The sequence below is a fragment of the Pomacea canaliculata genome, linkage group LG3, assembly GCF_003073045.1.
Source record: "Pomacea canaliculata isolate SZHN2017 linkage group LG3, ASM307304v1, whole genome shotgun sequence".
Lineage (NCBI taxonomy): Eukaryota > Metazoa > Mollusca > Gastropoda > Architaenioglossa > Ampullariidae > Pomacea > Pomacea canaliculata.
The window spans coordinates 1,781,730-1,807,454 of NC_037592.1; the positions used below are offsets into that span (position 1 = coordinate 1,781,730).

The 25,725-nt window shown below is 39.0% G+C and overlaps 1 protein-coding gene and 1 long non-coding RNA gene across 3 annotated transcripts; one reads left to right on the top strand and one right to left on the bottom strand.

The window, feature by feature from the left end:
- The first annotated feature begins 1,426 nt into the window (after window positions 1-1,426).
- LOC112559145 (interleukin 17-like protein) lies at window positions 1,427-25,666 on the top strand. 2 transcript variants are annotated; one of them, XM_025230139.1, is made up of 5 exons: window positions 1,427-2,108; window positions 21,950-22,185; window positions 22,940-23,155; window positions 24,507-24,702; window positions 25,014-25,666. In XM_025230139.1, the coding sequence occupies exons 2-5, from the start codon at window positions 22,162-22,164 to the stop codon at window positions 25,184-25,186; spliced, it is 609 nt and encodes a 202-aa protein (XP_025085924.1). In that variant the 5' UTR covers window positions 1,427-2,108; window positions 21,950-22,161; the 3' UTR covers window positions 25,187-25,666. The 2 variants fall into 2 exon arrangements, with proteins under 2 accessions (XP_025085924.1, XP_025085923.1); XM_025230138.1 differs by lacking the exon at window positions 1,427-2,108 and having other exon boundaries at window positions 21,576-22,185.
- LOC112559146 lies at window positions 10,165-17,975 on the bottom strand. The gene is made up of 3 exons (XR_003098289.1): window positions 17,833-17,975; window positions 10,997-11,114; window positions 10,165-10,224 (listed from the first exon to the last, which is right to left on the bottom strand). It is a non-coding gene; the product is annotated as an uncharacterized LOC112559146 (long non-coding RNA).
- Window positions 25,667-25,725: the final 59 nt, after the last annotated feature.

Here is a 25,725-nt window from a genome sequence, read left to right on the forward strand (position 1 = left end):
CTGAATATCCGTTAGCAACATATGCCACTCGCTCCTGCAATCAACGAGGGCTGCTAACAGTGTACATACCTCACGCTAACAGTGTATATACGTCATGTGTACTACGTCACGCTGGTATACTTAGAACTAAACCACAAGCTATTTGATCAAGTACATCGTTTTGTTACACAGAAAAAAGCGTCCAACAGAAACTGTAGTTTTGACAATCAGAGTTATTATAGTTACTGATAAAAGAGAAGCGAAGGGAGCCACAGCCAGGGGGAAGGGAGTGGTGATTCTGCACTCCCACTCCTCGACACCCAACTTCCACTCCTCAAGACAGATCTACCTCTTATAGAGACCCAACTACCTCTCTTCAAAACTCAGCTATAAATCTCCACTACCTCCCGCTGGTTCCATTAAGAGCCAGCAACTAAAGGACACCTCTTTGCATATTTTATTAGTTGCAGCAAAACACAGAAGAGCGAAGGGAGCCAAAGCCAGGATGGGAAGTGATTCTGCGCCACAAGCAGATGGTATCTGCGCTCCATTTCTGATGGTCTATCGGAGGAAGAGTCTCCATTGAATTATACATTGCACTCCGAGGTCCGTCGATTTCTCAACGAGAGGAAAGAGCCTAAATTAGAGACGGCCAGCAGAAAAGTAAACATCATAAAGAAAAGACACGCTATCAAGTGTCTCGGAAGAGAGGAGGAGCCGAGTACATACAATGCAGAACGTTTTTATAACTTATATATACTTCTAAAGTAAATATATACTATTGTATTTATTAATTCCAACCATGTCCAAATTCAATGCAGAATAGTACATGGATGAAAGAGTGTGAATGAAGAAAGAGAGTTTTTACAACTTGACAGTATAACATTTTTTTGTTTGTTTTGCTTGCATATGTACAAGATAAATTGTGATGATTATGAAGGGAGGCAAAGCCAGGGGGGAGTGATTCTGCCCCCAAGGAGAGGGAAGAGGTTGAATGAAAAAATGGGGAAACAAAGATTTTTCTCATTAATGATGAGACTTTAACAGCAAAGCTTCCAGAGGACTTTTAAAGATCTCACTTCTGGAAGTAACATGATGTGAGACAATTTTAATTATTGCAGAAATCTAGAAAAGCAAAGGAAGTCACAGCCAGTGGGCAGTGATTCTGCAACAGTTTCAGAGGGGGAAGGAAGTGGATGAGAAAACTAAATCTATAAATAGATACCTTTTGTTAGGTATTTGCGTACCATCACAGACGGCCTATCAGAAGAAGACTTTTTTAAAATTAAGTATAGCTGCCTCTGAAGTGCGGCAAATTTTTAACGAGAGGAAGGCTGTGTTTACTTTGCATGCTTGGGGTACTGTTTAGCTCAGGAAAAGATAAGGAGGCAAAAGGAAGTATTTTTATTATTTACAGAGAGATGAAGACGAGCAAGGGGGAAACCAGCCAGGGCAACAAGAGGAGCCTGTTACATACATATCAGAACGTTTATATAACTTATATATACTCTAATGGAAACTCTAGTGAGTGATGAAAGTTTTCAGAATGCGTGTATGCACGATGTAAATTATTTGCTGTTGACCTATTTCGTCTTCTTTCTTCACTGATTGATACCAACACAGCCAGGTACAGAGTGTAGGAAGTCTTTTTGCATCTTTTTTTTCAGCCCAAGCAAGCTCCAGAGGGAGAAGCTATCAAAATAAAAGAAAAAACAACTTCCGTCTACTTCAATACCTCTTTAACATCATGCAGGACCTCATAGGCATATTTGTGTACAAATGTGACGTCACAAGTGTTTCAGTCACAGGACCGGGCACATTGACAGAAGACTGCTTTGTGTGTGTGTGCCACGCGTGCATGTATCAAACGAACAAGTTGTAATAAAAGAAAAAAGGTTGGAAACTAGACTAAAGTAGTACAACGCCCTCATATAATGGTGATGTCAGCCACAGATTTTCAGTGGCGTGCCACATAACTGTGCCCAACGTTACTGGAACGCAACGGACAAAGAGATGTGTCCGAGCTATTACGTCATCAACACGGACCCCACTCGAATCCCCTCCATGCTTCTGGAGTCGCAATGCCATTGTCAGTCAGCAGACAGTGGCCTGATTCGGGATGGTGCCAGGTAAAGACCTCATAAAGACCTTTCATGCATTTGTAAGGACCTAAGTGATAGTCATCAATGCGTTAGTTTTTCTCAGGTACGGTCGGAAAGAGGTATTATTTATGAATCTTTGGTCTTCTCTATTTTCTGAAATAGATATATTACTATTCTAGTAATAAATAATCAAAGAGATAATTTTGATGCCTATCTGGCGTATTTAGATAACTTAAAAAGTCTCTTTAACGTGCTGATAGCATACACCGTTAATGTTAATGTTCCAAGTTTTCTAGAAATCTAAGTAATAATAATTGCAAGACCTAAAACCCATTCTTTGGTGTAATACAAAAGTCAGTTCATGTCTCTCTCTCACACTCAAAAGAGAGAAATAGGGCTATGAACAATACCAGAAGATCAAGCCTCTGGATCAAGAAAGAGATAAACATCTAAAGACCTTTTGAAAGAAGAGTGCATTTTTTGCGAAAACTAGTGTAGTACAAATGTGTAGACCAAATTTTTTTTAATTAAGGTGACTACAAAAATCTGCGCTATCCCATAAAACATAAAAGAAAATTTTTACCTCAGGTGCCTGCCCTTAATTGAAGATGAGGATAATAACGATGTCACAGTTTTTAATTTCAGTTTCTTGTAAGTCTCTTTTTTCCATCAGAAAATAGGTGATGAACTGGTTGCGGGGGTGGGGGGTAGGGAGGGGGAATTAGCACACAGTTTGGTACACAGAGTTGATATAGTTGGCAGCAAAAAGCTGATAATCAAGATGATTTTCCGAAAAATGAATAAAACATATATACAGCTGTTCAGCACACCAAATTCCAACGAGGAAACGTAGCTAACAATTCTGCCATAAATAGTACAGTAAATTCCAGAAATTCACAGGCACAGAAACGCAGTTGTCACTTCCTTGAAATATGCTAGCATTTAAGTTTTGTTCTCTCTGCTTTCTACCCCGATCTTTCTTGCTGCTGCTTTTTGCGATGATGTTATCTGAAGTCTCCATCCACCACATTGTTCTTCTGTACAGCTTCTGATAGATAATAAAAAAAATAGGAAAATTGGGATTTGTAAATAAAGAAGGTTAATAGGCATACAGATAAAAACTAAAAAAAAGACCATAAAAGAAGTCTCACACCACATATTTGTTTCAGTTCTATGGTGCTTCTTCTTCTTCCCCATGTCTTCTGTTTTTGGGTGTCTTTAAGCAAAGTTTCACAACATGGAAGCACAATTGATTCTGAAAGAGCTTTAAAAAAATATGTGAACTGTGGAGTAGCGATGAAAAACCAGTTGTCAATTTATATTATACAAAGTAAGCACTTATCTCAGCACCTCCATTTTAAAACAAATCATATATCTGTAACGCGTGGCGCTACGCAAAAATTTGCGTACAGTACACATTAAAAGTTCGGAGGACCCTTGCAAATTTGGGCGAAGAACAGATACAAAATTAGGTAAGTGTAGTGTCTGACATCGTAGCCCAATCTAATGTTGTTGTTTGCTACAAGGTGAGAGTAACTTCCCTTGCATTGGTTTTTTTTTTTCCTCATCAGGAAGAGTTCCACTAAGTCTAACCTATTTCCAAGATGTTGGTGACAGCGTGGTTAAAATCCTCGTGTCAGAAACGGAAAGAAAGTGAGCACCCTTAGTACAGTGACCATAAGCTCATCACAGACGCTTGCACAGACTTCATGGCACAGAAATCTCGCCGTTTCTGGACTAGACACTACAGTGCTGTTGGTGTGCCTGAAAGGCAGATGAAAAAGTATTGTTGATTTGTTGATTTTCTTTTCACTTGTAAAGGGACCATTAGAGTTAGCCTGGGACCCCTTAGAAATCTGAAGAAGGGGTCACTGGGACCCAAGGGATTTAGCCTTAGCAGAAGCCCTGTGTAACTTAATAATAATATATACTAATATTTATACATCATCACTTACTGCATATCATGGTCTGCACCTTTGAAAGCCCCTTGAAAGAACACATTTCTCCTCTTTGGCCTTAACTGTTATAAGACCCGTCGGTCAGATTCGCCGCATGAGTTCTTTTCAGGCAATCCTTTGCATCCGTACCACCCCAAAAAGAGACTTTTGATCTGCAAATGCATTAGAAAAACAGTAAACACATCTGTAAAAATATTCTACCTGTCAAAGGCAAGAAAGGGTGTAGAGAAAACATACATGGCTTTGATTATTTGTGCTCGCAAAACACCTAGTTAAGCTTAACCATACACAAAATGCTCAACATTTACATGCCTACACAAAAAACCCCGTAGAGCCTTATTTCTGCCAAGAGTCATGCGATATTCGTCAAACATTTAGTTATTGCATTAGCAGGGTAGACCACATGATGTTGATAGCCTGAGACTTGGATGTTCTCACTGCATCCCTTCTTCAAAAATTGGGAAATAAAACAGCGGGCACCTCTTTCACAAAAAGCTGACAATAATGTTTCTTCTCCAATAACATAAAAGTGTATGAGGCTGAAACCTTTTGAAACTGGATTTACAATTTAACTCTCGTAATGAATCATGTTCTTCTTTCTTTTTTCCGTTGGAAACCCAGTATTTTCTCTCCTGTTTCCTGTAAGACTTGATTGAAGTCGCTCTAAGGTCATCTCTGTTGGTCTCATGCCTGGAACCTGTTCTTTACTTCCATAGCAAAGGCCCTTTCCATGGCTAGGTTTTTTCAGTTTGCCAGAGTCCACTCTCTGCTGACTTTCCTGTTTATGCTCGCGATCAACCTTAGTTTCAGAAGAAACTGCGGCTGTCACAAGAGTGTGGTCACTGACGGCGGCTGCTCCTCTGTAGGCCTAACATCTTGAAGCGACCTCCTCATCTTCGTTGATGATGAATGGTCTCGTCTGGTTCTTTGTGATCCCCATTGGTGATGTCCACGTTGCTTGTGGATGTCATTGTGTTGGAAGAGTGTGCCTCAATTAGCAGGCTGTTTTCTTCATATAAAGTCTGCTAGTCTCTCTCCATTGTCATAGATGATTCCAATTCCATGCTTGCTCTCTGACATCCGTGCAGGTGTTGTCACTCCCACCTTGGCATTGAGATCGGGATGATGAGCAACATATCGGGCTGGAACGCTCTCTGAGGCTGCCTGGAGCTGATTGTAAAAGCATCCTGTCTTCTGCTTGTTGGGATGCATAGCAAGCTAGCACTGTCAGCTTGGTGTACTTTGAATGGATCTTGGAATTTTTTTTTTTTAATTTTCTGGGAAAAAGGGAAAAAATCATACGCCCAGTGGGTCAAAACTGCCCCAGTGTAGCCATAGAGTTTCAATGTGGTTTAGCAGGGTTCCCCAGGGATTAGGATGGTGCCAAGTAAGGACTTTATAAGGACCTTTCATGCATTCGTAAGGACCTAATAGTGACAGTCATCATGCTTAAGTTTTTCTCTTGTGTGGTCGGAAATATGTATTATTTATGAAATCTGTGGTTTCTCTATGTTCAAATACATGTATTTCTAGTATATAATAATCAAGAGTTAATTTTGATGCTGTCTGCATATTTAGATTAATAACTTAAAAAGTGTCCTTAGCGCGCTGATAACATACACGTTAATGTTCAAAGTTTTCTAGAAATCTAAGTAATAATAATTGCAAAACCTGAAAGCCATTCTTGTGTAATACAAAAGTCAGTTCATGTCTCTCTCTCGCACACACTCTAACGGAAATGAGAGAGAGAAATAGATTATGCCAGTAGTACTAGAAGATTCAAGGTTCAAGAAAGAGTAAGTTCTAAAGACCTTTGAAAAAAAGAGTGTTATTGTGCGATACGGAAAGGGCAACGTAGTGTGTACAGGAGGTGTTGTTTAGACCAAACATTTTCTTGTGCTACAAGGAAGCCAAGGCTTGGAGGATCAGATGAGGAATGAAAGAGTGTGATCCTAATGCTAAACAAAGATGGAAGAGTCGAATCTGTCAAGCATTACAGCCCATTTTATTTTGTTTAACCTTGAGATCATTATTTTAAGCAGTCTTTATAGCATACATTAACACATGCAACATTATACTTATACATAAACAGCATGATATACTAATACACATAAGATTAAAGATTACAAAATGACAAAAGCAAATCCATCTACTATAAGCAAAAGTTCAATTGACGAAGTTCAATTCTTTTGTCACTACAGTTTACCGAATACTAAACGATACAATTTCTTCACATAACTAATTTCCTCTAAATAGTTCTGGTTTTTTTAACATATTCATTGCATACATGTAAGAATTGTGCAGGCTTATTTAAAACTGAAATATAACATTAATTCTGAATGTCACAATTCAACACTTTTAATTTCTTCCATGTAATCTATCAATGTCTGACTGAATCTTGTTTATCTCCTTCTCTTGTCTTTGGCTAACAAACGCATGTTGTTAGATCTTTCAATTAAGTGAAAAACTTTTTGCTCTTCAGCCTGGAAACTATGTCTTGTCAGCCAGTTCCAGCAGGTGTCGTTCTTCGGCACTGGTGGTCTTTAGCCTTTTTGTGAGTATTACCAGCTCATCTCCGTAATCTCTTTCTGTGGATGCTTTTTTCTTTGTTTCCTTCTGCTGCTTCTGCTCAGAGAGGTACGTTCATACCTGCCATAGGCACTAGAAGCGGATATCATCAGTGGTTTGGAGATCTCACATTTTCCCCTCCCACACGTGGAATATGATCAAGAATTACTGCGTGCTTTTAGTGCAGTCTGGCTAAGATTGTCAGCTACTGTTTCTTTGTGAATGAAAATCTCTTTCCACTGTAGCTTAAAGACCATGAGAGAGTAGGAGTAACTGTCTGACAACAGACCACAACACCTGAAACTCTGCTTTTCCAGCAAGGGCATCATAAAACCAACTATTCCAGTCTTTGTGTCATAGGGTCAAAAGCCTTACTACCACACTCATCCTGCAGAACTGTCAAGAAAATTACGGAACTCTGACAATACCTTGTCACAAGTCACATCATCAAACCTTTTTCACACCTTGGCAATACAACAAAACCTTTTTCATTTTTTGTATTGATTTGTCTTTTTCCCCATGGTCTTTGGGTTTAAGAAAGTTATGTTTCTCACTAGGGTGTACTTCAGTGGAGATTTATCCTGCAATTTTAGAACAACTGCTTTCAAAAGAATCTCTGCATTCAAACTCTGAAAGGCCATGACAGTTCCATCGTTTACTGATGATGTTTCTTAGCTACAGCCAGTAGTCTATCAACCCTGAAGCCAAGATCTATCCATGCTCAGATTTGACATGGTTAGAACTGTTGCATATATCAACCTGCACAAGTTGGGAGGGCAGTTTCACATTTATTAAGTACTTTGACTTAGACCAATGATGCGCATCAGATTTTTCATAATGTCATGTAAGTCTAAACAAAGAAAGGAAGAAGAGGCTGATCAGCTTGGTATTTTCCAAAAAGGTTCAAGTATACTGGCAATTAAACTAAAGAAAGCCAGACGACATGAAAGCAAAGGGGTAAATAAGACTCCAGCTTTTACAATATCAAAAGATTTGTTCTTTGGCAATGTTATTTTTTCCCATTGCAGCTTTGACAAATGTTTCCAAGTCTGGAAGCATAACAATTGCTTTTTTCAGCAACAGAATTGTTTTCAAGCCATCGGTGAGCACAGAACTTGGCTGGAAAGATGTGGAACCAGTTACTTTTATATAATCTTCTCTTCTGGCTGGGCTTGTCTCTGAACAAGATATAAGCAGATGTAAGAAATGACTTCAAGCTCATTGAGAAGCCTCGCCCACGCTAAATGCATTGAGCATAACATGGAGTCCACAGCTGCCCAACATTAACAAACCAACATTGTGATTGGTAATCATGTCGTTATTAATTTCTCAAGAAGGTTCAGGTTTTACAGAAGGTCCATCCATCGAAATTTGAAGTAAATTAGCTTGCTTGAAGTTTGATTCGCTAATTACCTTACTGAACTTTTGTTGAAGGTCTATGGACGCGGATGACCCAAAAAATTCCGAGGTCAGGTAATGAGTCCTTACAGAATTGTCACTCCAGTAACGAACATGGAAATCCAGCTGTTTGTTGGAGTCTTATGGTTAGAAGATTCATCAAACAAAAGAACATACTCAGGCGACAAATTTACACAGTCCAGAAGCAATTTCGAAAAGTGAGGAGCAAGGCCCAAATAAAGTTAGATAACGGCTTTTGTTTGACCGCAGCTTAAATTCTGGCAGCTACTTGGCTGTCTGGAAACATAAGTCGAACAGTTCAGCAGACTTTTCAGCAGATCTGAAACTGTAGTGTGATTCCACAATCTTGAGAGTCCACAGGATCTCTGCTTCAATCGTTCATTGCTCATCACGAAACCTATTCAAAGAAAACATTTAAGTTACCATTATGTTTGTAAACATTATGTTCTGTCTGAATAAAAGACAGGTTTCAAAAAGCAATAATTAATGAATGATAATATAAAATAATAGTAAACTAGTTAAAGTATAAAGATGGCAGCATAGTTGAAAATGAAAGTTATTTTTCAGCTAACTGATTTAGCTTTAATGTTAAATTGTTTGATTTTAAAAATCCAAAAAATAATGTATTTGCTGGTAAAAATAGGATAATAAGCATACATATTAATTATACTTTCTTTTTAATCTTTCCTGATCAGATGCCAAAAATTTTTAGTCATCAGATCAATTTTCTGCAGTGAAGCTGTAGTAAGATTCGTGATTGCATAAAACTTATTTGTAGTTCGAATCGTGAGAAAATGAAAAATCTCAACTTTTTAAATTAAATAATTCTTTTTGCTATTTACTGATCTTAAGCTATTGGCTTTACCGTAAATTAGACGATAGGCTTAATAAAGTGTGGAAAAAACCGCAAAATGTTATGCATGCTTTAATTTAATGTGTTTTTCTAAGTACCCACATCGTTAACTAAATGAATCGCTAAAGATAAATAATTGTCAACTTACTGGACACACTTGCAGAGCTGGTCGGTGCCGTCTGATTTTGAGCGGACTGTGGATGTTCTCGATGACGAAAGTAATCAGTTACACAAAAGCGCATATCTTTCAAAAATACTTTTATTTGCCTTTGGTGTCTTTCGGTAACCATGTGCTTTTTCAGAACACTTTCGCCCATTGATGAAAGATTCAGAGATAGTTTGCAGACAAGCACATCGTGCCAAATGTTTATCGCTCGAGTCTTTTATTAACCAATCTTTTACTTGTCTTCCTTTAGCCTTCTCCTGAAAAGAGCACTTCCCCGGCATCTTTCAAATTGTTAAGCAAAGAAATGTGGTCGACACGACGAGAGTGAACTCGCGAAAAGGCCGAAACGGACGTTCCTGCGCACGAGCGAGACTGGTAGTCATGTGATTAAAATAGCAATTGCGGCGAAAATCGTCGGTATTTTGTCGACTCCGAAAATAAATTTGTGGTAATATTTTATCGATATAAGGGACTTGTAAGGGCCACAGAGAAAATGTAAGGACCTGTGTGCGAATTTGTAAGGACCAGCATGGCAAATATAAGGACTTATAAGGCCTTACGGCGAAAATTCAATATGTAAGGACTTATAAGGACCTTGTAAGGACCTGGGAACCCTGTTTAGGCATCCTTGCAGCCATAACAGCTCCTGCCAGAGTGCTGGAGCAGGTTTGTCTTTGCTTATCAGAGCAGTCAAATGATTCAGCATATCTTTTGCTTCCTGCAGAATCAATTTTTAGTCTGTCCCTTGTTTAACAATGTGCTGGACTAATGCTGCAACAGCATGAATATCGCACTGTGATTGAAAGTGGACGATTCACTTTTAAAAAATACTTTGACTATGGGTGAACAAAGCCTATCAATGGTGGTTGTGAAGGGGTAAGTAATTCTTGTATAACCAACACTATCTGCGACATCAGATTCTGAAAGGGAATTTACAACAAAATGGAATAGGCAAATTGTCTGTATTACCTTCATTAGACACTCCCCGGATACCGCCTTCTACTTCTGCAGTTTGAGGTCTGTCTCTTCTTGTACTCTTTGCAGAGCATCAATATGTTGGCCATTGGGGTGCTCACGTGATGACGCCAATATTTGGTGTTAGTGCATTCACTTGTGGGCATAAAAGGTTGTTTATCACTTTTGGTTGTAGTGAGTCTGGCAGTGGTGCTGCTGGATGTACTGATCGAGTATATTAATATTTATAAGCAAACATTTAAATGACAAGTTTTGAAAATTAAAGAATAATTCCTATGCTATACAAATTATAATATCAATATTTCCCTCATGAAAAACTAAAATGAACTGTTGAAAGGATGAACTGGGATTGCCATGGCTATTGTTAAACGACCAATCTCATTTTATGCCTCCAGACCACAAAAATCCTAATTACTGGACTCGTATAGATGGCCCATTAACAGCACTCGGGCATTTTCAAAAAATTACAATGGGAATCTGTGCTGATTTTCAGGTGTTCTCCAAACCTATGAATTCCTTGATCTCTGCTATTCTATAATTCAAACAAGAAACATCTGTTGTTTCAAGATTTGGATTTCAAGATAAGTGTTAAGAACTGCTTGTCTGACAACCAAATACTCATTTTAAAAGGCAATTTCTTTTCCAAGTTATAAAATACATCATGAAAAATGACAAGCACTGTTTTACCACACAATACTGTGCAAATTTTACATGAAAAATCAGTCTGTTTACGGAGACCACAGAGCATTTAGATGTTAATATGGCTGTACTTTCCAGTCTGTAACCACAATAAACCCAAAGCAAGGTCTATGTGAAAGACACTGACAATATCCCAAAGCTTTTTATAAAAAAATAAATAAGAACAATACTTTTAAACTGTATCAATAGCCGGAACTAAAACAATATTAACCATGCTGATGCAACATCCAATCTATGAATATATATAAAAATAACAATGAACAAACAGTATAAGTACCTCTTTGAACCCAAAATGCAAACATCACATAGACTCCAGGTACACCTATCTGGCAGAGTTTCCTCCTTCACATCTTTGTCATCTTACTTGGTGGCCAGTCTTCTGCCATCTTTGTGTGCTGAAAAAATAATCATTCATGAACCCTTCCCAGAAAGGCTAACTTTTTGTCTTCATGGGAGTAGGTTAAACTTTTGACTTTATCTGTCATATTAAGTCCAGAGATTATGACTGCATATGCTTATGTCAAACTTGTATACTCAAGGAATTATGGTGAATGAAGGAAACATAGTAAGCAATCTGTTCAGCTGACATGATTGTGCTGACTGCACTTTACTTCTCTGGTGTGCAATGCTATGATGCCCTAGAAATAAAATGTTATTAAAAAGCTATCGTCCATGAGGGAAATTTTAAGAAAATGAAACACAAACAAATATACATCATAAGGAGACATAGGCGCCTCGGGAAAATAGCGGTTTTGGGGTGTCGTGGTCAAATTTAAGATAACAACGTATTTGCATACTTTGACATATAATAAAACAGATTCCGGGGTGTTTTTATTGAAAAATGTATGTTTTGATGCTGAATAAAATCATTTTTCACACCCGCCCTAACTAATTTTATCTCCAAGCCTCGTGCTGATATCGAAAATGGCTCTTGTTTGAGCCTTGGCTACCCATGCGACGATCGCGCGAAAGCAGACCGTTGCATACCGTTTGAACCGGTGTCACGAGCTCACAAATTGCCGAGCCCAGGAATTGCTTTCTCACAGTGCGCAGGCGCAGAGGGGTCAACAGGTCATGTTTACCACTGACGGGTCATTTCCGCCAATTGCCTTGAGCACAGGAATTGCCATCTCATAGTGCGCACTGAACAGTTTTGGTTTATTCGGATGTTTGAACTTTGCGAATTGCGATACTGATCTAAGCATTTTTTTTTTTGTTGTTGTTGTTGCTAACCATCGTTAAATTCTGGTTAACTATAATCTAGTTTTAGCGATGGACGAAGGTAAAATGGCTCAGTTGCGCGCACAGATGGAAAGATTACGCACTTTAATTCATCGCTACAAAAATTCTGGGTTGGTGCGAATAGAAGTGAGAAGAATACCATAAGCGGCATAAGGCATCAAGCAAAGCACTATGTGCTGGAAGGCAAGTATTCTATTTATGATCTAATCTGTCACAATTATAGTATACGAAATATTATTACATGTCAGTTCTTAATGAACCAAGCATAGGAAGTCTAATATTTCATCATTGCTTTTTCATTGCATGACATCAAATGTTACTGACACAGTGGTATTAGGATCCCTTGCACATTCTTGGGGAGAGACAAAACTTATTTAATCAGATAAATTTCTTAGGACATAAGTTACATGTCCTCATGGCAATGAAACACAGTTTTTAAAAACTTTTCCTATGCATTGTGAGCAGAAAACCATTTCATTGTTATAATTTGTGTGTATTACTTTCATCCAACAGATAAACGTCTTCCTATAAAGTATTTTGGTGTCTGTCTTGTAGGCACAAATATATTCTTCATTGACAAAAAGGACAAAATGTAATCGTTCTGTCATTTATTACCTAATATGTTGGATGTTTTCTTTGAAACTCTTGAAAGGATGTAAAGTCTCCTGTTATACTTACAAGGTCTCTAACTTGGATAATATTCTCATTAACCCATTGATATGCATAACATAATCTAACATGAACTCTTCAGAAGTTTTTGAAAAACATTAATATTTTTTAATATTGCTTAGCCACATCTTCCAAAAGAGATTTTGAACTCTGCATAATACTATTTGCATACTTGGCCCAAAATGTTTGTTATGTTTTTAAGTATGGAATGAATAGTCAGGAGAATCTTTGCTGTGGTGTTGTCTTGCTCGATTCTTTTAACCATCTAGGTTTCATTGTTGATAGAAGGAGTAAATGTCACACATTTTAAGCCCATTTATAGGGTTTACAGACTACTGATTTCTTGATTCTGTTATGTTTTCCTCCCCAAGAAAGGTAGACATAATAAGATTTTTTGCACAGAAAGTTTCAGGAGTAGTACACTTGTGAAGTGTTGTCTTTTTCTTTCTTTTCTTTGTGTTTCCAGTTTGAATGATTTGCTGCATAAGCACTTCTAATTGTTTTGGGTTATAGCATGTTGCTTATGCAGTGCTGAATTTCCAGTGTGGGTTCCCATACACTATAATATTATGACACACACACACATGTGGATGTAAATAAATTTTCTTTTTGTTTCATTAATACAATAGTGTAAGTGGTGTATGTACTTCTCCTACATTTATGTCAGACAATTTCTTATGTGATGTGGGTATGGTTTTGTTAACATAGTGGTTCATTGTTTCAGATGGATCTTCTGTTTGCATAGGACTGCGCTGTGTGCATGGATTTATTTGGCAATTTAAGCACAATGTGATGTGTGAGTTTGTTCAATAAAGAAATGGAAGTGAAATGCTGTTTTTTGTATCATGTACAAGTGTAGCACAGAGTGCAATAATTTACCAATGAGTGTTGAATGTTCATTCCATTAGTATGCAATACATTAATAATTTATGTCTGCATGTGTTGGATTGTATGTAATAAAATGCCCCAGTGCAAATGAGACATCACGCCTCAACGCACTGATTACAAGACCATGATTACTATTTCCACATAATACTATGCTATCTTATCAGTTGAAATAAAACCTAATTTAGTAAAAGTGCTCCACAAACTGACCGTAAACGACAAAAACATTTCAATTGGTATAATATGAAAGGTGTATATTCATGAATTTAAAAATTGCACACATGGTCCAATGTAATGATAAATTACAACAAAGAAGACTTTCTACATAAAAAGGGCAAGAAACCATTGACTTCTAATTATAATAAAACTTTGCAGTGGACAGTCACGTTTGAAAGTAATGTGCACATGCAATAAAAAGCCTTAGTACAAAGTACCTTGCAAATGCATGTTCCCCAAGTCATTCACACCTAGGATTTGATGACAATGCAAATCTTTAGCTCAAAGCACTGAGCATTAACCAAACCTACATGCAGACAGCTTATATATATATAAAATCCCAACTAATTTTTGTAGCACTCATTCTTTCCTTCCTCCAGCCCCATACCTGCATATGTAACAAAAGCATACTCAACAGGATAAACCACCTTTGCTCTCTCTCTCTTCCTGTCACATACATTCTGTATTCTTTACTATTTATTCACCCTCCAAGGGGTACACACTCCCATCCATTGCAATGTGCAATATCTCACATATACATTTTATTCATTTATCTGGTTCACCATCCTTAGTAATATCTTCACAACTTTCGCTAATATGCTGAGGGTCTTTTGATTTCTTTAAAGTTAATAATGGCTGGAATTTATAAGCATTTGGATTGTGAATATAGTAGTGTGGTAAATCATTTTTACACTGGTCATCAAATTTTTTACAGTTAAATAGAGTATTAATAACAACAATAGTCACTGCACACTGGGACAATGTAACACTGTGAGGAGCTATGCACTGATATGAACAATCTGAATAGCCATATGTTCTTTATGTTTGCAGCTACACCCATCTCAATATGAAGCACAAGGGTTCATAATTATATGGTGTTAACATTTTTTTTTTGCGAGGGTGCCTGCATGTGTACATGAAAGGGGATGGTGTGTGTATGTGTGTGTGCTTATATATAAATATGTAAACGTAAGGCAAATATTCATTTCCAAGTGTAGGTGTTGTAAGTGTCCATTTTAAGTGCATGTGCAAACAACAAATTTTCATGGACATTCACCTTATACATTAAGGACAACTAAGATTTATTGAGTAATAATGAATGTACACTGGTACAGTGCTTTACCCACAACTCTAGGGTCATAATCTGGGTACTAAGTCACTTATATAACAGCATGAACAGTAGAAGTTAAATGAAAACAATGAAACCTGTGTGTATTTTACAGAAACGTGTGGCAAAACCCTTGATGTTTCTTAATTCTCATTTGACTTAATGTGATGATGTATCACATGAGCGAGGGGCCCGGGTTTATTCTATGTGCAGTGTTTGGCTGGCAATCCATGTTGTGTGGGTTGGAAGCAATCAGAGAAGTACAGTACTGTCATACATGATACAAACATAAATTTACAATTTTAACTAACAGCATATATTATTCCTCATTGTGAAATCAGCTCAATTGTCATTTGCTGGTAGAAAAAAATGCAGCAGTTGACTCATTCGCATTTTTACACTGTTTACCATATTGTGATATCCCTCTTTCTGCTCCACTGTACTATATTGCAAATCTTGTGCACCCAATTTTCGGAAATTAGCTCCCATCTCTGGAGATCTCCACTGAAAAAGAAAATCTTGGTGATCACACTGTGCATAAAACACTAAATATTTATTCGTGGTATGCTAAAGCATTACTTATGGACGGACTGATGCATAAATCTTAATATTGACATCAACATAAGAAGAAAACAAGGTAATAGTAGCAAAATTAAATTTTATTATTGTAAGACTTTTATTTTGCATTCAAAGTGGTTGATTATAATGCCTTCAAATATAAATGTGTCAACTTGTTAATTATGCAAACATACTACTTTGAATTAGTTGGTAAGATGTCCAGTTTAAAATCCTGCTTCATGCTTTTCTCTCCAATGCTACTTTTTGCTTATTTAAACCATTCTTTAAAAACCAAATCATGTGACATTTTTGTCATCATCTGGAAAGGTCTGTGTCCATATTAAAGTAATAATACAGTACATGTTCATAAACTTAAGTATTTATTACATCTTGTAACTGTGCTTACTGTGTAGTGCGGAAATAAAGAATGAAACCTAAGTAGTCAAAACGACTGAATCACTTTGCTTGATTCAGTGACGGACTTCTAATAAACGATCGTCGTTCAGCATCGCTAAACGTCAAAAACACATTACACGTTTCGTTCATATGAATTAAAAATAAGTCTGTGTGCACTATATTAATTAGCACGCTATAATACTATATAACGCCACGAATACAATCCTAGAAAACAAATAACAGACGGAACACTACGAAGAAACCGACTAAGCGACGAGTACAAAATAAACCGGGGACACAAGCTCATGATGATACCTAAAAAAAATAGCAGACGAAACATTTACAAAGAAACCGATCGACTAAGCCACGAATAACAATTAAAATGTAACTTACCTTTTATTTTGTAGGGGTGATTTGTTATTGAGCTGCATCAAAACACGTCCTCGATCCGCGAGTCTGCCACACTTGACAATGCTGTTAAATTCAAGACATATTCTGTCCTAACACATGGGCAATTCCTCAGCTCGGACACGTTCTCATCTCACGGAATATCAAGCCCACAAATTGCCTTGTCTGCGCATGCGCACCCGTTGACCCCTGCGCCTGCGCACTGTGAGATGGCAATTTCTGAGCTCGGGCAATTCCTGAGCTCGCGACACCGGCATTCTCTCCCCTAGCTCACTATGCAAGTCAAAGGCCTATGCTATCAATAGTTTTCGAGCTATTTTTAACTAAACCAGGTCACCCTTTTTCGTATCGTTGACTGCCATTGGCTTATATCGTGGCTTCCGGTACAAAAGTTGAAACGGCGTGATGGTTCGTAACCCTAACAATGAGCACTTCCGTAGTCTCCAAAATGACCGACATTTGTTGATTCATTCCAACTCGGTTTGCTCTTGACGCATACTTCGACAAATATCGTCCAATTTACGAGTGAAAAGAATAAATCTTGGTGTGATAAACATTCTCAGAAGCTGTAAAAGCGAAATAAAACGACTTCACAGCGAAATAAAACGAGCGTTTGGAAATACCACGTGCCAAAATGGCATCGCGATATTTCCATCCCAAAATCCTTTTTGTACACACTTTTCACAGCCACAGTGACGTTTCACTTGCTTTAAAAATGCACGAGCAGGTGCATCACAGATAAAGCAAGACAAATTAAACTGTACACTCTGAGGGATACCTTCTAGTTGCACTTGCCCCTGCTGTACTTCTGTCATATCCCTTACAAAGTCTTGTAAAAAACATATTAACATCTTTGCGATTTCTCTCCCCACAGTACAAGCCAATTACAAAAGGTCAGTTTCTACCGGACTGCTTATTCTCCCCAGAATAGGTCAAAACTGATTACACGAGGAATGAAAGAGTGGCAGACCATCAATATTTACTTGTAGGAAAATGGAAGGAATGACATATCCATGATCTGATATTAAGTATTGCACTTACTGCTGTGATTTAGACAGATATTCAATGAGAGTAGAACAAAGTGAAAATAATATCCAGAACTATTTTCTACAGATCTGATGTTTAACTATTGGGGGGTTTTCAAGTGTTCTGGGATCCTTGGGGAGAGATGGATGGTAATTACGTAGAATACACAGTAAACGAGACAAAGCACTCTGTCTAATGTTACACTGGCTTGCCCAGAGTGCTAAATCCTGATACAAATCGTTTTCTGAAATGCACTCGATCGCTATTCTGTAATAATTCAGTGTCACTGTCTGATTCACACTTCTTAATAATCAAGAAAATAATTCCATTCCATCTATTTCGTTTTGATCTTGATCTAGATTTTGCGTCCGAATTCTCTGCATCATCACTTACGACTAAAGAATCATCAAATTGCAAGGGTTCAAAACTCCTGAGCCCTACTTCTTTCTGGAAAACTTCTGCATTTATTGCTTTCGTGTATTTCTTAACTTGTGCTCTAATCCTTCTGTGAGCGTGGTATTCTGCATTAACTTTGTTCATGGTTGGAATTAATAAATAAATAGTATAGTTAGTTTAGAGTATATATATAAGTTATATAAACTTACTGTATTCTCGAACTGTCGAAATATTCTTGCAATTGATCGCTAGAACACTTTTCCGCTCAGCTTCTGGAGAACAAAATGGCGACAACTGTTTAAAATATGGCGCCCTGCTCGCCGTGTATGTACGCCATTGGCTGAAAGTAGTTGCGGTTATTAGGAGTTCAGGCAGGAAACATCTGTCACAGTTAACGCGCATGCGTGAGCAGCATAGATCCAGTTGGAACCAGACCTTCAAGGGCATCTGGGTTAAAATTTAGAGCCTTGAATACTCGCCTCTCAATGCCGCTAGCGATAGAATCAAATATCAAACAATTGAAGAAACTATGTTCTAAATTAAGAACAAAATCATCCTCATGATTGAGTATGGACTGGGTGTATTCTTCACAAACAAACAAAACTAGAATATATAAAGGAGAGAAGAATGAACAGCGCAAAAGACACAAACATAAAAACAACTGAATTTTCAAACTTTATTTTTATTGCTTTTTTTCTCTTTATCTTTCTTTCCTCAAAAGCGGGGATGTCAATATTCGGCTTGTAGTCCGTGCTTACATGTATACGGTCTATATGTGCAAACCGTTTCACGTCAGTTTTCTAAACTCCAACAGCAAGTACAGTCGGACCTCGATCAGTCGACCTTCCTAAGTCGAAAAACCTCCTACATCGAATTAATTGTTAGTTCCCGGCCAACTTCCATCAGACCAATGTATTCTAGATCTCCTTAACACCAAGATGTTTTGGGCTTCCAACTCCGTTAGTCGAATTTGAGTCATCAACAACCAGATGCAACTATGTCTCAAACTGTTTCAAACTATGTTCCAAACTGTCTCAAGAAAAACGCTTTTACGCGACTTTCCTTTCATCTTTGTCAGTCTCGTATCGGGACAGAGACGATATACCCTCTTGCACAAAATCACAGGTCACCTACATGTACATTGTTTAACACATCTTTTAGCCATTATGCGACGAAACAATGCAGGCTATGGCAGGACTTTATCAGCAGCGGAACGGCAAACAAGAGCAACAGAACTGGACAGAAAACTTGTAAAGCAGCAGAATGTATTCGTCACAACCAAAGTAGCCAGAAGCTGCTACTCATGTCAGCTTTGTAGTCGCATACAACACTGCCAAGCACAGCAAATCGTTTAGTGATGGTGAATTGTCCACAAGTGCATGCTCCATGTAGCTGATCAAGTCTGTCCACAGCAAAGAAAGAAGTTTGAAGAAGTCAGTTTGTCGAGAAGAACTGGGGTTCGCCGCATTGAAGCAATTGGTGAAGACGGACATCACAACTGAAAGGCGGGTACTTCATTTCAGCTGTTTTCCTTGGCATTGGATGAAAGCACTGCATCGATGACACTGTACAGTTGCTCATCTTTGTACGAGGCATTTCAGAAAAAATTGAAGCACAGAAGAATTGCTGTCAATGGAATCAATGAAAGACACTACTCCGGGAAGATATTTTTGAATGTGTGGAAAATGTCATGCATACATGCAATTACCATGGCAGAAAATGGTCAGTACACATGTATTTACTGAGCACTTTTGCTCAGCAGTGAAGGCATTCAGGATGAAGCTAAAACTGTTTCTCGCCAGCTCAGTCAGAATATCACAACACAATTTCCAAAACTCGAAACTATGGCACTCAGATGATGTCAACCGAGAAATACACCAATATGATATCTACACTAGACAATGAATTTGCTCGTCGTTTTGCGGACTTCCAGAAACTTGCTGCTGAGTTTGATATCTTGTCATCCCCTTTTACAACTGACTTTGAAAGGTGCCGGATGCTCTACAGCTGGCATAGATTGACCTGCAGTGTGACTTTACCCTGAAAGAGAAATTCCAATCTGAAAGCATTGACAAATTTTATGCATCACTGAATGAGTCCGAGTTTGCCAACCTGAGAAAGATGGCCATGAAACTACTTGTTCTGTTCGGGTCTACATACATATGTGAGCAAACATTTTCGACCATGAACATTAACAAGACCAATCTGCGTTCCGATGTAACTGATGTTCACGTGCAGTCGTTACTGAGGATTTCTACGTCCGACATGCAGCCAGAGTTCAAGCAACTTGTTGACAACTTTGATCGACCGCAGCTGTCTCATTCGCTTTAAGAAAAAAACCGCTACTGTCACAAACGGTCACGAACAATGAAAACACTAAATTCGTGGTTATTTCGCGAAATTGATCCAGCCTATCTAACTGTATATAAATCAGTGCTACCGGCATCACATCAATAGGGATGTTGATACACGTACTCCATTACCCCGGCCCCGCGCGGATGGTCGGCCCCAGGCCCCGCGTATTCCTAACGCCGCCTCTGGTTAGGATAGGTGTTTGGATAGGCTAAGTGTTTGCAGTACTGAACTGTTTTTATGGTACAGTACTGTATGAACGTATGATCCGACTTACGTCGAAATTCGGTTTACGACGCCGTGTAAGAACGGATCAACGTCGTAAGTCGATACTACCTGTATTGCATTTTATTACCAATGAACAAATGCTTGCGTGTGGGCAGTTGTTTAAAGTTCGCGCCACTTAGCCAAATTGGATAAGACACTATATATATATTGACGCTGAGGGGAATTTTAATTTTTTTTCTTTCTCATTTTATAATTAAAAAATTGAAGTTTATAGCTAGAGCGAAAAAAAACGCTTAAAAAAAATCCTTATATAGTAGAGTGGGAGGACTGATCGAGGGTGCGTGCACGGATGAAAGCGTGAATGACGAAAGAGAGATAGTGACGAAAGTTTTCAGAATGCTTTTATATTAGAGACACTTGTACACGCCCTTGTATGGAGATTCCCTTATTTGCGGCACTGGAGGGACAGATCGGTCTGTGTAGATAAACTTTGGGGGACAAAGTTTCTAAATTGTTCGTAGCCTGAAGTTGCCCGGGGGAAAGTATCCAATTTCCCACAACTGCCTGCCCTGAGGGCAAGCGCGAGACTCATGCATGGTCTCTCCTGTCACGCGATGCTGTCTGGCACATGGCGGTAGAGGAGGTTGGAGATGGGTAGCACACTGTCAATCATTAATATTGGGATCGACCAAGTAGCCTGGGGGATACTTCCTGTTAATGATATGTCTACGTGATTCTTGACAGGACAATCCCATGATGCAATGTTCACGACCACTCAGAAGTCTCACGTGTCTCCACAAAATCTTTGTCCTTTGGTCTCTTTTGAGTTCGTGCATACTATGACTGTAACCTTTCAGCTGACCTCTCTTCCTTGTCGTGTTCCTTCTTTCTTATCTTCACTGTAACTACTCACACGTTTGACTGAGTTCATAGAGAGGCTTCAGCGTGAGGTACTATGAGAGGTCATGATGTCACCAGAAACCATCTTGGTAGTCTCCAGAAATATGCGACGAACACGCTGATCGAACGTGTTTACAGTTGTTCTCATGAGGAAGTCAGCTCCCTACCACATACAGTTATACTGAAAATTGTAATAAGGAATCTCGGGACTGTGAACTAATAGATGAATTAGTTGCTCATCTACCCAAGATGACATCTCATGTCCCGGCTGTGTACTTTTTTAGTCTTGGTAGACAGTACAATACAAACTGGAGATCCTTTACAAATAATGCTTACCACACAAACCTGCTTATTGTCTTTTTTATAACTATGAACACAGACGATAGTATAATCAGTCCCTAACAGCAAAACCGAAACAATTGTTTCACAACACAGACCAGACAGTACCATTATGCCATCATGACGGACATTCTCAGTTTTGTTTCAAAAGACTTGCGCTGAGGAACTTGTCTTGTGGAATCGCACTGCTTGATAAAATGCTCATTGGTGTGAGGGCCACTGATGTCAGAACACGGAACCAGTCATTGTTTCTTGAAACAATGTGATGTACATCGCCCACTCCTAGCAGGGAAACCCATGGTGGAAAACCTTAGTTTTTGTCACTCTGGCAGCACGCAAACTCTGGCTACACGTAGATTACCATTTCGTCTCCAGGAAAAAGACAAAAACAATCTTCACTGATTGGTTAGGGAGGACAAAGAGGGGACAATCCTGTAGAGAATATGCTAACCCACTTCAAGAGGACTTCTTCCTTCTATTTTTTTTCCGCGTCCTTGTCTTCCACAGCCTCGTCATCGATGATCTTTGGATGATATATAAACTTCGCAAGACACAGAGATGGCTCAACGATATTTCAGTTCCATCTGCTTTGGAAAAGCTTTGAGGTTGAAATCTGACTTCAAACACAGTTACCTGACGACCACAGCGCACAGCTTCAACAAATCCACGAGACACCTGTGTGGAAGGTTTTGAATATTTGTAAACGGATCTACTGGACAATGCCAAGCCTGTCAAACCTTGCCGTAAGTGGTCATTTCCCGGTTTTCTGAAGTAAATTTTGTCAGCCTTACTGAGAATTGTAGCAGGTAAACGCTTTAAAGAATAGTCAAACGATGTTCGTTTGTTCGCTCGCTTGAGAAAGAAGAATAATCCACTGCCGTTATTTCAAAAAGCTTCTGAAAAACTAAACCTTGCGACATTTTGAAAGAAATGAGTGTAATAAATGTACTAAACAGTTATATTCCAAATATTGTTTCACACGATAAGAAGTAATTAAAATGTTATTGAAGTGAAAATTTACAGACCTTATATTTAATCGTTAGTTCTTGAAAAAAAAAAATCCAGAATTTAATATTGTTAAACCCTAAAAAATTTTACACCTTCTTGATCTGTACTTCCAGTTTTAAGTGTCCACTGCAACGGATAAGGAATTTTATATTATGAATTTTCTTAATTAAGAACATATTTTCTGTATGAACATGCAAATACAGTCTCGACTCGTTATCTCGCCAACCTCATTTCTCGCATCTCGCCATGGCAACCCCTCCCCCAAAGACAAGAATGCTACCCGTAGTCATGGCCTCTATATTGCTCACAAGGGTGGTGGCGAGATAACGAGATGGGAGTGCATTATTAAACACATTTGTATGACATATTTTGATCTATGCTGGAGAGAGGAAGAAAAAGGATGATACAGAATGGAAGTGGCGCAACCTGTCTTGTCCCAGCAAAAGAACTAATCTTATAAATTGCAATCTGTCTTCTCCTGGGTGACAGCTGTGCGTGTCGCTTGTTGTCATGGCAACCACGCGGGTAGCCAGAGGCAGACACCATGACGTCGCATGCTCCGATCCCCCGAACCTGCAAAGTCTGCTGGACACCCAGGGTAGCCCCGCCAGCCTGATGCACGAGACTTTCTTCCAAATCCCTCAGCTTCGTGACAGCCTCCTGCAGGGGGCACCCTTCCCTGTCGAGCAGCAGCCGAGGCGATCAGTAATCCTTCTTTTTACTTCTCTTCTGCCTCTGTCTCCGCCTTCGCTCCATTCTAACGGCCTGTCCAGACAGAATAAGTTTGAGACTTCAAGATGAAAACCTAAGACTTCAATCGAGAGAAGAAAATTTCTCCCCTAACGCATGTCTTACCTGTTGTCTTAAATGTTTTTTACTGATAACTTTCAAGATTACAGTATCTGATAAAACAAATAGCAAAAAATTCCTTTTAGTTTTTCACAAATATAAATTATATGCCTCCCCTGCTACACAGACACAGTTACACAAATTAATGACCATGTAATATATTATTTGTAATAAAATATAATAATGCTACACTGCATTGATGTAGCGCCTTTTCTCTAGCATCAAGGTGTAGTGTAGTGGTTAACACACTCGCTTGTTAATTACTACTGCCGTGAAAATACTCAGGGTTCAGATCTCGTCTCGGGACACTTTGCATGTGACACGTCTGCAGGGCTGGGGGTCAGGTTTTTTTCCGGGTACTCCCCCCCTCTTCCCCAGTAGTGCGAAATCATCTCAATTTGGGGGCACTTTCCTACTAAATAAACCAGCCAAAGCACCAAAGCCGTTCTCAAAATGCTGTATATACAAAAATAATAACAATGGTCATTTATAAAGTGTTTTACCCGACTATCAAAGATGAATCCAAGCGCTTTACAGACTCAGACATATAGAAATGGACGATGACATTTAACATGTATCTTTCTAAGGCTACATGAGCTGTATACACAAAAAATTCATCCCTCTCTCTTGCACGGATAGATACATCACCAACATATTACAGCACTATTACTGTTATTATTCTCTCTATAATATAATGTGTATATCGACATTATCTACAGTTTTATCCATATTACCCGCATATATATACATTGTGAGTGTGTGTGAGAGAGAGAGACCGACTGATACACCCACTTGCTATCTCCCTCACCGTTTCAAAGACATTGATTTTGCGCTCGATATGTAGAGGCTTAGCGAGCCTTAATATTTCCTATCGACTGGGTAACTAAATCTCCTTTTCCGCTCTAAAGCTACATGCGTTCCATCCCAATGTCCACAAACAACACAAACATCAGGACTCTATATGAATACATACACATTATCAAGGTTTCAACCAATAGGAGAGCTGGGACCATATGTTAATTAGGCATATTTGTGTACAAATGTGACGTCACAAGTGTTTCGGTCACAAGACCGGGCACATTGACAAGAAGACTGCCTGTGTGTGTGTGTGCATGTATCAAACGAACAAGTTGTAATAAAAGAAAAAAGGTTGGAAACCAGACTAAAGTAGTACAACGCCCTCATACAATGGTGATGTCTGTCACAGATTTTCAGTGGCGTGCCACGTAACTGTGCCCAACGTTACTGGAACGCAACGGACAAGGAGATGTGTCCGAGCTACTTCGTCATCAACATGGACCCCACTCGAATCCCCTCCATGCTTCTGGAGTCGCAATGCCATTGTCAGTCAGCAGACAGCGGCCTGATTCGGGAATCGGCACCCAGGTGTCTGGTGGGGCCAGGTACGTGTGTGTGGACACCCGGCTGTGTAGGTTCGTGTGATCAGGGTGGAGTAACGGACCCACACTGACCACGCGCCTGTAACCAAACTTAGAATATAGGTTCTCCTGCTGGAGATTTTTACTGAATAATCCCGGCATTCAAATCATGAGAGTTCTGAATGTGACAGGATAACATTTTGTGAGGGAATCGTGTTCTTAAAAGTAACCTAGACTTCAAAGGCTGTCATGAAGCAATATTAGAAAAGTTATTTTGCTCTCGAGTTCAAGGTCTAAATCACACAAGTAATATTAACATTTTGTTTCCATGATAGGTGAGACGCCGAAAGACCCACGAGACTCCCGCATGAAGTGCGAACCTGTTCACTACCACACCTGGGTTCTGCGACGTGGAGAATGTTTGAATGGTGTGTACCAGTACCATCGTGTCCTGGAACCGGTGCAGGTGGGCTGCCAGTGTCACACGCACTCACTGAATGTCCTGTAGGACATGCCATCATTCAGGATATCCGTTGACATCGCCCAGCCTTCATCATGCAAATATCCGCAAGCTCAAGCTACTGACAAGGGATTTTTGGCCCTGATTTGATCTTCCTTGAAAGCTTTACATTAGTTTTCACTTTTATATTTACCTACACATTGTTCCAGTACATTTCTGCTAGCGTCTAATTTTTAAAAAATCCCTCGTATTTATTAAGCCAGACCCACTCAGTAGCAGGTGTCTAGCTTCATTGTTATTGCTGTTTGCCACGCTTTTTAATGCACATCTTCATCTAATGACCAATGCAGAAGCAGGAGTTCACAGTTCATGTTACTTGGCAACTGTCTCCTCTCCCCCTTCTTCACCAGGAAGTTCAGTCCATGCTACTGTCTTTAGCCCACTATTTATGTCGTGTCTGGCGTTTCCCCCCATAATTCTAAACTGTAAAATTTTTGCACATGCATCTAAAATAAATGTTAGACAGTGTGCTTTAATTCTTCCTGGGAATGTGTGTGTGTACATGTGTGGACAAACCTGCAGAAGTA

Bases quoted from the DNA above. Each gene is read 5' to 3' on its own strand.
- LOC112559145 (XM_025230139.1), top strand. From the start codon at position 22,162: ATGCCAAGCCTGTCAAACCTTGCC. The intron at 22,186-22,939 runs GTAAGTGGTCAT...CCTGGGTGACAG, and splicing joins CAAGCCTGTCAAACCTTGCC to CTGTGCGTGTCGCTTGTTGT. The intron at 23,156-24,506 runs GTAATCCTTCTT...TGTCTGTCACAG, and splicing joins AGCAGCAGCCGAGGCGATCA to ATTTTCAGTGGCGTGCCACG.